Genomic DNA, 13,036 nt, shown 5'->3' with positions numbered 1-13,036 from the left:
GGGTGTGAATCCTAATGTGGCACGCTGCCATTCAAATAAACTGACTTCTTAGTTGTTGCGTGTGTCTGGATTGTGAAATCTTTGGCAATAGAAACCTTCTCTAATTGCTCAAAGTCACGATATTTATAAATACTCTATGCTTGTATTTATAATCATCCATTGTCTTATGTAAATATTAATATTATATTTTTCTTTCTTTGTAGTGTACAGAGGCCAAAAAGCATTGCTGGTACTTTGAAGGATTATATCCTACATATTATATGTAAGTAGTCATCACTACCCTTGTTGAGTTTTCTAGTGCTGAAGAGAGAATTAGAATCTGTAGGCTTTTAGAGTGTTGTTCTTTCCTTTTGCTAATTATATTTTTCCATAACTTCCCTGAGACTTTTTCTAATTTAAAATGAAGGTGTAATAAACTTTCCCTTCTTCACCGTGTCCCATCTCTTTCCCTTTCTCCTTATTAAAAATAGTGTAGACTCGTTTTGCCACACAGTCCAGGTGACCTTTCCAATTTGAAAACAAAAGTGCAAGATCTTAAACAGCTCTTATTTCAGAACACTGGAAGGGAAACATAAGTAGAGCCCTGTGAGGACAGTTCTCCCTTTGTTTTGAGCAAGGGCAGGTAATCGAGCAGAATACCAAGAATGCTTTGACAGTAAGTTTGTCCCTGTGCTAATACTGTTGTTTAATTTAGGGAGTTTGGATGATTTGTTATCTGTGGCATACCTGTCCATTTAATAAGTGGCATATGTGTTCACATCAGGCTTGAGTGTGAATCATATGTCAATGACCTGTTGGTTCATGGCTGAGGATCTCTCTGAATTGCAGTTTTCTGTTTGAAATTGCCCACAGCAACACCAAAAAGGTGAAGGAAAAGTGTGGGTGGGAGGTATCTTCCCTGTGGATTTGGGGGCAGAAAGGACATGAATGTACTAAACTTTGTCCCTGGGTTGTGTAACTTTATGATTGCAAACATCTGTAAACATGAGTTTAAAAAAAATAAAGTGAGGTTGAGGAGTAGGTAGCAGCATTAGGTCATCTGTTCCCTGAGCAAGCTCTTCCTTGCTGAAGGATTGGAAATTACTGTAATCCTTACGCTGCCCAAGAATTTTCCTCCATTTTCTTCTCCACCTCTACTTCATCTGCCAGAAACAAGAGAGAAATGCTAGAGACAAAAAGCAGCCAGGAAGCCAGGCAAGAAACAAAGCTCACTGAAAGGATGAAGCACTGTGTGTCTTAATCATCTGTGATCCTGACTATTAACTGCTTAGGAAGTGTTTGTGCCTAGAACTCACTGTCTTTTTTTCAGGTGACAGAAATGTTGAGAATTACTCATAAATGGTCAGCCAGAACAGATGGGTGAATTTCAATAAATTCATTTTCTTTGCATGCTAATAGCAACAGGACTTTGGTTCCACCTACATTTTATTTTATTTTGCTGCAACGTGGGAAAGAAGCTAGGATGTTATGAAATTATGAAAATCCCACTGCACCTTGACATTCAGGAGTGCGTTATTCATCATCACCTTGGTGTTCTGCTTACGTTTCTGCCCACACGCTTTTGCAGCCCATGTTTGTCTCCCTTTGTAATACAAAGGGGTAGCTACTTGAATATGGGGTGTTAGCTCAGGCTCTTTGTGCCACAGGTAAATACATACTGAGTGCTGCAAAAGCAAGGGGTACTAGGGGGAGGCTCGCTGTCTGCAGTAGATGTGATGCATGCAAGATTATTTTCTAATTCGTTTATTTTTGGGAACTAGTTCGCAGTTTTCTTCATGTGCTGAAATGGAGTATCTTCCAGAAAAGTGTGGTGTGTTTATTTTACGATCTGTCAAAATTTAATTGTAATTGCACACAGCTATAAATATTGGCAGGAAGAAAGTTGTAGAAGGGGCTGTGGTGTTGGTGGGTTGCTGGTTGGTTTGGGAGACATTTTGATGTGGAGGGAAGACTGTTGTATATTCACTATGTCAGGTCAATCAGAAGACTGTTAGTAGTAGTTTTGTGTGTGATTTTTACTGCAGCACCCTGTTATCTGGGTCATTGTATGAGCATGTTGCGATTGTCAGTCCCTTGGATAGTGTAAGTAAATGGAAAAAGGAAGGGGAAAAGGGGTAAGATATTTGTGCTCAGGGATGATTGCGATGGTGATGAGTGTCACATTAATGCTGTTGTTGTTATTGCGATTATAAATTTAAGTGGGGAAGAAAGGAACACTAAGACAACGATTTGGGAACGGTAAAGCTCAAAGAACAGATAACGTGACAAGTGAAGAAATGTGGAAAAGAGGGAAGAGAGGGTATTCAAGTGCGTAGGAGCCCAGTAGGTTTAAAGGGGGCTTGCACCAAAATGATAGGAAGGACATTGACGTCTGTGGTGCCTGCGGTTTCCTACATTGTTACTTCTGCAATTTCAGTTTCTTTTGACTGTGGATCTCAGCTGCTTCCTACTTGTGCTGTCTTGTCACACCTGTACGGTGGAGGAAGGGCACAATGAAGTCCCATTGCTTTGGCACTTGTTTGACCCTTCAATGAGTAAATTCAACTTGCTGATCCCACAGAAAGCTGTTCATTTCAGCACATTTGAGTCAGTGTTTAATCAGCTTGGTACAGTTCTTGGCGAACACTGGTGAAATGGAAAAGGAGTATTCTGCATATTGTGGGGGAGGAGGTATGAATAGGATCTTATCCATTAGCATATGGTTAGATGTTAAATCATCTAAAGGCATAATATGTAACTTTATCCTGAGAGTATATGCTCTGTGCAAATCTAGAACTAGGATGTGCTATAGTGAAACAGGTTTTATTTTATCCTACAATTTCTGGAGCAACAATTGGAAAGAAGCAGATATATTTAGTCAAACAAGTTTGCAATAGCTTCCATTCCTTTCTGTCACTGGTTTTCTGACAGAAGCTTTTTCTACCCAGTTAACATGTAGTCTGTCCTTTGGTCTTGAGGCTATCTTTGGAGACTTATGAAACCCAGCAATGCAATCCTTTTTAATCATTTCCCTGTGATTTCAGTCCTATGCTGACCGTGTGTCAGGTGTCTCTTGGGGACACTTTGTATTATAAAGAAAAGGCTGGCTTGTCAGCTCAGAAATACCACATCCTGTGTCTATTCACATACCTAGTGTGGCATACTCAGACCAAGGCATCCCTGGACTGACATGTCCATATGCTTTATCTCTTCTGAGCAGGCACATCCTCCTCGAAGGTGCCTGCTTCTCTTTCAGTTGCTCAGACTAATAGGAGTCCAAGGTGGACTGTCACATAAAATGGTTTGTTGCTTTTATCAGAAGTTTAAAAGCAAGATAGCTGAGTTAATCTTTCCTGTAAAGGCTCTACTTCAGCCATCCAAACACAGAGATAAGGCTGTGTCTGCTAAGTTAGAGGAACATGGGATAAGAAATCAGTGTTCCAAAATAAGCATACTGGAAATTCAGCTAGATTGGGGGGTAAAACTTCCAGTGATTTGACTGTTCTTTTGGAGCTTAAGCTTTTTTTTAGCTTTTGATTCAATCCATCTTCTAGTGTAATTATTTTAAAAAGAAAAAGCTGCTAGAGATGTTGCTTAAAGCTTTCTTAAAACTTGTTGGTTATGCTTTCTGTATTAACAGCTAGGGTGAAGGCTGGACGTTGCTGTTATAGAACTAATGATACATGTCTCTGTCCAAGTAGTTCAAAATTTCCAGTGGGCATAATTGTTCTAGCCTTCATAGCTCAACAGTAAGCTTTAGTTTATTTCAATCATGTTTCTTAAGGCTGGTCTGAGGAATTGATCATTTTCCAAACTTTTCTACCTCGGCTATGTGAATCTGTTAATTTAAGATATAGCTTATTTCAGATCAGAAGCCATCATGTAAAGCTTCCCGGGAATTTTAGAGACATACATTACTCTTCTAGTGTTGACACAGAAAATTTCCAAGACTGCTCTTAGCTTACTTCACTAACCAAACCAACCATTTCTCTGTGTCCTAGTCACAAGATATTGTCAGTTGATACTTTTCTCCTGCTTCAGCAAAAACCATTTATTTATGTGGCCTGGAAGAATAAGTAAACAAATATGAAGCAGAGAAAGGAATTAGTCATTGGAGTCTAGTTCTTATCCTTTGGAAAATCAGGGAGCCAAGTTATCCCTGACTTTGCTTAAAGAGATAGATCATACATCTACTTGTGTATATGCACAGAAGGCAATTCAGAATTAAAGCTGTCGTAACAGACTTGACTCTGATCCTCTACAAAGATCCTCATCCCACTCTCAATTAAATAAGCCAGCTCAGTCTTATTGTAGCTGTACCTGAAGTGCTGGTGGTTGATGGAAGAGATGGTCAAGATACTTCTCTTACTTGGCAATAATGTTAATAATAATATAGTGAATGCATTAGATTGTGAAATCACTGTCTCTGTAGGCAGATGCCAGCAGCACTTAAGATACACCAGTTGTTTTTTCCACTTCTAAATTGTGATTTCATAGTAAAGGGAAGGCTGCCTTACGTTTTGCTGATGGAAATAGTTTCATTAGAGTGATCGTGAATGTCTCCCTCATTGCAGGGTGAAGCATATTCCTGGGTATGAATGACCAATCTGATAGGTCTTCTCTGTTTATTTTTCCTCCTGTTGTTAGCTACAGTCACACTGGAGATTTTAATGAGGTGATAAATTCCAGATGCTAGAACCTGCGTGTTTCTAATCCTTTCCTTCCCAGGCTCTGTGGCATGTTTATAAAGCAGCACAAATGTTTTTGAGTATGGGTGGTAGGCACGTCTCCACAGCATTAGAAATGGCATGGCCGATGTCACTGGGTCAGTGAAGTAGTTGCCCGTGGCGGGGGGTTAGCTGACTTAGAGGGAGGAAAGAGTTTTGATGCTGTCCAGTATTGAGTTAACAATATTTCAGCTCATCCTGTTGGATTATTGTGTATTGAATTTTTAAATAAAGTAATATTCTAAGAGAAGTAGTGAGGAAGGGAGACTAATGCTGATTAGAGAACAGAGAATAACTCAGGTGGGAGGAGGTGTTCTCAGGAGACCTCCAGTCCAACCTCCTGTTCAGAGCAGGGTCAACGATGAGGTCAGACCACGTTGCTCAGGCCTTTAACCAGTTAGGTCCTGGGAAAACTCCAAGAAAGAAGATAGCACAACCTCTCTGGGCAACATGGTCTCCTGCCTGGCTGTCTTCATGATGGATAAGTTTTCCCACACACCAAGTTAGAACCTCTTTTTTTTCAGTTTACATCCATCATTGTTGTTGTCCCACCCTGCACCACTAGGAACAATCTGGCTCCATCTTCATGGTAACTCACTCCTGGCTACTGGCAAGGTGCTCTTGGGTCCCTCTGAAGCCATTTCTTCCTGAGACTGAACAAGCCCAAGTCACTCAACCTCTCCTCATAGGGCAGGTACCCTAGCCTCTGACTGTCTTGATGGTCCCTTTCTGAGCTTGCTCCATTTCATCAGTTTTATCCTTTTTACTGGGGATGCCAAAACCAAATGTGGTATTTTAGATGTGGTCCAACAAGTTCTCAGTGAAAGGTAGTAGTTACTTGCCTTTATCTACTGGCTAGGCTTCTGTTGATACAGTCCAGGATGCTGTTGGCCTTTATTGCTGTCATGGCAAACTGCTAGCTCATGTTCATCTTGCTGTCTACCATGACCCCTAGGGCCTTTTCAGCAGAGCTGCTTCACAGCCAGCAAGATGTTCATCCTTCCCACAGGCAAGACTTCGCATATGGTTTTGTTCAATTTCATGAGGTTCCTGTCAGGCTATTCCTCCAGCCAGTCTAAATCTTTGAGTGGCAGCCCTGCCCTTGAGCTCATTGACTGCTCCCCAGTTTGGGACCATCTCCAAAACTTGGTGAAAGTACTCTATGACCAATTCCAGCAACATGTTTGTCAACAGGACAAGTCCAGACCTCTGTGGTACTACCAGTGATTACTTCATACTCTCTAGGAAGATTGTGACACATTGACCACTGCCCTTGGAACACCACCAAACAACCAGTTTGTGGTTTTGTGGGGTTGGTTTGTTTGTTTTTTGCCTTTGTGTGAGGGGGATTGTGGGGAAGGTGTAAACCCATCTAGCTGTCCACCTCTCCAGACTGTAATATCTGGACTTGGGTAAAAGAGTATTATGGCAGACAGTGAGGAAAGCCTTGCTGAAGATGAACGAAATGACATCACCTGCTCTCTGGCTTGTCCACAGATACCATCCACTGCCAGTGTAGGGGTAGAAGCTCTTCTGGCTGTACTTGGTGTCCCTTGCAACTATCAGTTGTAGGTGAGGTTTGGCTTTCCTAACATCACACCTGCTTGTACATGTGATGATTTCTATATTCCTCCTTGGTAGCCTGTACCTGCTTCCCCCCTCCAGAATACTGACTTTTTGAACTGGAGCTCAGCCATGGGTTCCTTGGCTAAGCATGTTTTGACAGTTCACTGGTGTGCTACTAGTTGAAAGACCTCCAGAAATAAACAGAGAAACTATCTCTAGAAAAAAATGTTGACCATAGCTGCTCTAAATGCACGAAGAACAGAATAAACATAGTGGCATCTTGTAACCTCTTCCAATTCTTATCCAAAGCAGGACTTGAATTAATGTTAAAAGCATGTGCAGATGGAAGTGCTGTATTTTTAGGCTAATGTGTTTTGCCACAGAAAGTAGTTTACAGCATGCAGCAGACAGCTGCACATGTACACGTTTATGTTGATTAAATCTGTTTTTCATTTAGAATTAGTATGAGGACATCATTGTAAACCTACAAAAGGAATGTTTGCTAATATTCTTCATGTTTAAAACATGTTACTGCCCTACATGGGAACAGTCAATTATTTTTCTTACTGTGGAGAACAATGCTGATTGTATTGTTTGTGGCATTTTATGGTTTTTGAAATAAATTTCTTTTGCATTTCCACACACCTCTCTTCCTTTTCAGATTAAATTTTGTGGGATTTATCACACAGTCATGTTCATCTGGGTTTTGAATGTAATCTCTTACGTGCTTGGTGGTCACTCTATAATAATAATTTTGTGCATTATCAAGAACCTGCAAAATGTTCCAGATGAAATTATTAAAAAAAGTTATTTTTATTCAGATAGCTTAGAGATCACTTCTTGCATCAGTGTGGGTACAAGAGGCTGAGAAAACCCCCCAATCCAAACACAGGGTATGTTGCAGGATGGGAGCTACTTTCTGTGCTCCACATCCTGTTATGTTTACTGCCTTTAATTAAGTTGGCTTTTCTGATGATACACTTAGCTTTCCCATTGCAATTACAGCTGCATGAAGTGTCAGCAGGTGTGTGCTTAGGGCAGTAATCTAGCTGTTGATTTAATCTTCCATTTGATTTGAAGCCAGCATGGAGGAGGGAGAGGGGAGGCAGTGTTAGGGTTTTTGCACGCTTCCAGGGCCCTGGAATGGCTGGCACCGTACAGAAATGGAGACCTGATTCAGGCCAAGGCCACCAGTTTAGCAGCGAGCAGCCACAGGAAGGACCTGATTGCATATGTCATTCAAGGCAAGAACGCAAGTGCACAGTTTGCATCGTGAAGGATGACAGCAGTCATTATCAGACCATCTGTCGATAAAGGCAACAAAAATGTGCCACCATTGGTATGTTTGCTCAGTCCTATGTGGGCGTGAACAATAAGAGTACAAAACATTGCAAGTAGCTTCACTAGTCTGAGCCCTAAGGTGATATATTCCTTGCTTCAAATAAGGCACTAGATTCCCTTGATGTTGATGGATCTGATGAGGTTGTGGTCCTGACTGCTGTAATGACCCAGCCACTTGATGCCTTGCCAAGCACTTGAATTTACTTTGATGGATCGGTTGTCTAGTGCACAACCTGGGGAGAATTAGGTTACCAAATTAACAACTAACTCAACTTGCTAGGAGTGAGTTTTGAGGAGAGGAGGGGGATTTAATATCTCAGCCTTCACAGGCAATCAAGCAGGTGACTGACCTAATTTGAGATTTGAAGCTCTGAATAATTTCAGAGTTGGAGGCTGACCAGGTTTAGGCAGCCTGCTCTGGGAAAGGAGAGGAAGGAAGAAGGAGGGAGAGTCTCCTGTGGATTATTCCTCTGAATTCAGGCTCTGCTCTGGCTCAGGGGAAGCAGGGAACCCAGTCCTGCCCCTCTCATTTCCAGAAGATTCAATAACCACAGTTGTGCTTTATCATGTGTTTTTCCTCTTGGGGCTGTTTGACTTGAAATATTCATCAGAGCATTAACTCTTCCATGTCCTGGGTCAGAACCCTAATTTGAGGCTGAGAAGCCATTTCTTCTGGCTTCATGTCAGTGGGACAGGAAGGCTTGTGCCTGGTTTGAGCTCCAGTGGACAGCATCAAGGAGCACTTGACCTCAAAGTAATCTGAAACCTTCTAAACCTTTCTGTATAGAGATACCAGGAATTAAAATTTTGAAAGACTTAGTGGCACCTAACTGTTGGCCGTTAGAACCTATGTGCTTCTCTGTGTATGATCCTGCCCTAGCTGTGTGAAGAAAAAAAGATTTGCTGTGCAGGCAGGTAGCAAATTCATGGACATCCATCGCCCCCTACCAGCAGATTTCTTATAATCTCTCAGAGCAGCAATTAGATGCAGTAGGACTGCTCACCCACTGGGAGCAGCTTGAGATACGAAGAGCTAATTGTGTGTTTAATAAGGGGCCTGATGATTAACTAGAAGTCCTCAGTCCTGTTCATATGAAAAATTCACAATTCCACCTCTGGAAAATTAAAACTTGTCATACAGGTTATCTGTGGCTTACTTTTGTCAGAACCTTAAGCTATGCTGTTTCTCTGCTTCGTTCTGCAACAGAAAGGCCTGGATCCCATGTTGAAAAATGGCTGTTTAAAGTACCATATACTGCCATGGCGCAAAGTCTAAACCACAGCAATTCCTGCTAGGTTCTGCCACCAGAGGAGCAGAGAAAATTTCTAGATGGATATGAGCTGGCCAGAAAGCCATGTGGAGAGACCTGCTGCCTTTACAGACAAAAAGGAGGGTCCTTCTTGTAGAGTAGCTTTCCTCCTGGGATCTGAAAAGAGAGGACTGGAGTTACAGCAAATTATTGGGTAGCAGAAGGTTTGCAGAAGGGCCGGTTTGATAGGAACAGCTAAGCAAATACTTCTCATCCCATCAGAAGTGAGGGAGGATTTACCATATTCTGCTGAGTTCTTGCACAGACTGTGTTTATAGGTTCTTTACCTGAAGAATAATTAAGAAATAATCCCTTTTTCAGCTGTTGGCTGCTCTTGTTTATCCTGCCTGTGTGAAGGGCAGGAGTCAAGTATCTTGTCTCATCCTAGACTTTCATAGAATTGAATCACAGAATGTCCTGAGTTGGAACTGACCCACAAGGATTATTGAATCCAACTCCTGATTTTAGTTGTGTAAAAGCAGACAGGACTAAGCAAATATTGTTTCTGTCTCTGTTGTTTCTCCTCTGTAGAAAAAATGACTTGACAGCTCCTTCCCTCCTTTTTGCCTTACCTTTTCTTATGTAGTTAAGGGCTGAGTGATTTATCAAGTGCCTGGGTAACTATCTCTAGTGCTCTCCTGGGTACCAGTGACAGTGCTTTACTTTCAAGTATGGATGTTTTTACTGAGGTCATGGTTCCATTCATCAGTGAAGCAGCTATATATATGTAGTCATATATTTACCAAAATCAGACCTACATTTTGCAGGGCACTGTTCATACATGCACTGAGTGATCACCTTTGCTATATATAAGATGATAAATGCTTTTGGATGCTGAGTACCTCAGACTGCAGGTACCTGTGGTGGAGGTGTGTCTCTGCTGAGAATTAGGCTGTGTATGGAGACATGCCAAGGAGACACAACCAGCTCTAAGACCAAGGTTGGAAAGCAGATGTTGCCTATCACTCTGCTCCACCAGGCAAAGACCTTGCCTGTGTTGCTGCTCCTCAAACATTTAAATGAGTGGTAGTGCAGGAATGTGACCGTTGTGTTGCAGTGTCTTTTTGCAGAGAGATTAAACCACTTTGGGACTCATAAACAGTTACTTAGGTCGGGCTCCTGAGGGCAGGGTTGGACTCTGTGTGGATTTCCATGTTTAGTGGGCTGCTGTAGCAAGATGGATTCCTTGGAATAACCTCTCCACCATGCTTGTAGCATCAAGCTTCTCCACTTGTCTGGTGGTCTTCTCTATATATGCAGTCAGTAACCTGATCTTTCCTTACATAGCAGCACAGCCAATGGCTTTGCTTCGAAAACTGCTTTTTTTATTGGGAGATGGAAATGCACATATGGGATGGTCTGAAATGAACTAATCAATGGTGAAATAAGCTTGGTAGAAAAACAACTCTTTCTCAGGTACTTGGTGTATCTTCTATTGATCCTCATTCCTCATCCTTCAGGTCTAATTCTGAGTCTTGTGTCAGTGTAATCCTGTTGAACTCTGTGGCATTACTTCTCACTTATAGCACAGACAAGACACTGAGCTTCACCATAATTGTTTCTGCTAGTTGCTCTGTGGTGGTTGCCTGCTTTGTTTTTCTTTTTGTTTCACGGCTCATTTGATTTTTCTCTGCTCAGCATCACTGTATCCTGGCAGTTGAATTCCAAGCAGATTAATTTTTTTTTTTCCTAAGTTTTTTTTTGTCCTAGAACAAGTAAATACATATGCACACTTCAGCTGTCTGCCTTCGTCTGTTCAGTGGTAGCAGACCTGAGCCTTCTGGCTTTGAGGGCTCAGCACTGAGTCTGTTCGGAGGTGATGCAGTCTTCAGCGGTCTATCCCCTCCCGTTCTTGTGAACACTTGGGCTGCTTCTTCTGGCCTTATGCCTGTGCCAGTATTAAGACCACAGCTGGGACTTCCGTAGCTTCATCTGATGCTACTAGCCATCCCCCAAAAATACACACATGTGGTAATCATTTAACCTTTTGATGGCATGCAGCCTTTTTTCAAATTAAAGTCATGCTTGTGTGCAGGACACTGGTTAGAAGTCATACAGTTTACAGTGTCTGGTTGTTGTGTGGGTTTTGTGGTTTTATTTTACCCTCCCTCTGTCCCTGTGCCTGCAGCAGGGTTGCTGCCACTACGTGTGGATTAACAGTTTATGTTCTGTTTTACTCTTCCAAAAGACATTGCCAGTCAAACATCTTCAATGTTAAACCAGATTTTGGCACATATGATACAAACAGTCTAGGGAGGAAACCTAAGAATGTTACAGCCTGTATGTCAAAGGGATGGCATTGATGGGGAGCAGCCATGTTGGGTGAGAACAGGCAATGTTGTCAGACCACTGTGGCTATACAGTCTGCTGAAGACTCTAATCCCTCCTTTATCTTTTTAATTTCTCTGGTTTTCAGCAAATCCGAATCAGGGAATTACTTTTAGATGCAGTTCTTTCTTGTGGTAGCTCTCCTAAGAAAGGACTTGTTCAGCTCTGTAGATGTAGCTAAAAATGAATAAGAGCTCCTGGACCATTTCACTGAGCAATTATCCAGAGAACACATGCAAGTTTGGTGTTGGCTTGTGGGGTTTGGGTCGTACCATATGCCCTTACATGAAACTTTGTGCCTTGCTTGTTCATTAAGGAAAGAAATTTAGCGTCATGATCTAAGTGCAAACTTAGACAAAAAGCTTGTTGCTGTGATCTGACATGCAGTGTAATTTTGATCTCTGACACAGTGGTTCCTTGGTGTGCTGGCAGAACAAGTTGTTGTATGTGCACGTGCATTCATTTCACTCTACTGAATTATGAATGACAACATGTGCCTTCTACATCATAAATCACATTGCAGACAGTTTTCAAATAGAGATCGTATGCTTGGTGAAGCTGCAGATTACCCAACTAACTAATGGATCATGTCTTGTCCTACGTAATGGGTTAAATTTTTGTCAATGAAACAAACATTGGCCTGTGGGAAATGCAGTTCTCCGGTGTGAAAGAGGGAAAATGGCTTTAGAAACATCTTCTGTAGGTGATGTGTTCAGTCCAGTTCAGGATAGTAAGCCTCATTCTTCTTCAGCTGGCATTGGACACGAGCAGTCCTTCCCCATTAAGCAGAGCCAAAGCATGAGTGTAATTTAAAGAATATGCGTATGAATTCAATAAATACATATGTGTGTGCTTCATTGTTTGCTTTTTTTTTTTTTGGAACTAGGGTCTTAATTCTGCTAGGATTTGCCATCAGGCAGTAAGAGATAGTACATCAAAGACTGATTATACTTGAGTGTGTGTGTTACTACATTAATAAGCTGATTTTATTGTCATCTTTTGCCTGCTAATAAATATGGCTTTATAAGTTGTGGGTTTTTTTGTAATTGGGATCAATGTTGGCAGAAGTTGTGTTGTTTTTTTCATGGTGCGTTGATCAAGAACAAGAGATCAGCAGAGCTTCTGCAGTAGCCTGCCGGCAGTATCAGCAAATGGGCTGTTTGTTCTTTCAGTCTTTTTTGGCGCTTCTGTGAAATACAAGCAGCAGGTTGTTATCATTTTGTCATGCTCAGTTCCAGGCTCCTACATACATGTAGCTGTGTTCACACTCATAGGCATGCAAAATCAAGTGCCTCTTTGGTTTTATGGGTAAAAAGTGAATGGGTTACTAATGTCAAATCTCAAAGGGATTTCCTGTCAAGTCATGATACTGATTTAGCTTCACAGATCCGCCCAGCAAATGCAGTGCTTAGCCATGGATGAGTTACCTCAGAAAGCTTACTGGCTATTGGAAAATGGAGCTTCCCTAAATACAGCTGTAGTGAGACTCCTCCAGCCTTTGCATCATTGTTTTCAGCCATTTGAAAGTGCAGTCATCCATGTAGGAGATGAAACTTCACTTTGATGGTCTGTTTGTTTGCCATCAGTGGTCTCAGGAGCTTCATAAACATTCAGCAGTTGAGCCTTACTGTCTTCCAGCTGGTGCTTTAGTCCTCTCTTGCAGGAAGAAAAGCTAAGCCACTGAGGCTTAAAAATGGTGCTGACTTGTAACCTAGACAATTTGGAGATTAAAAAGTAAATTCAGGTACTATGCTCACCATACAGATACTGATTTAATTTTGATGG

General features: G+C 41.7%; 1 protein-coding gene across 1 annotated transcript in view; it reads left to right on the top strand.

Annotated features, from left to right (window-relative positions):
- The window catches only part of VOPP1 (VOPP1 WW domain binding protein), a 68,845-nt gene that overhangs the window by 44,407 nt on the left and 11,402 nt on the right, over positions 1 to 13,036 (top strand). Inside the window, exon 2 of the mRNA XM_065831273.2 lies at positions 204 to 262. Coding sequence (XP_065687345.1) covers positions 204 to 262 — 59 coding nt within the window. The remainder of the gene's footprint in view (positions 1 to 203; positions 263 to 13,036) is intronic.

This window comes from Patagioenas fasciata, chromosome 2, assembly GCF_037038585.1.
Source record: "Patagioenas fasciata isolate bPatFas1 chromosome 2, bPatFas1.hap1, whole genome shotgun sequence".
Taxonomy (NCBI): domain Eukaryota; kingdom Metazoa; phylum Chordata; class Aves; order Columbiformes; family Columbidae; genus Patagioenas; species Patagioenas fasciata.
This window is presented reverse-complemented; position numbering and strand designations above follow the sequence as displayed.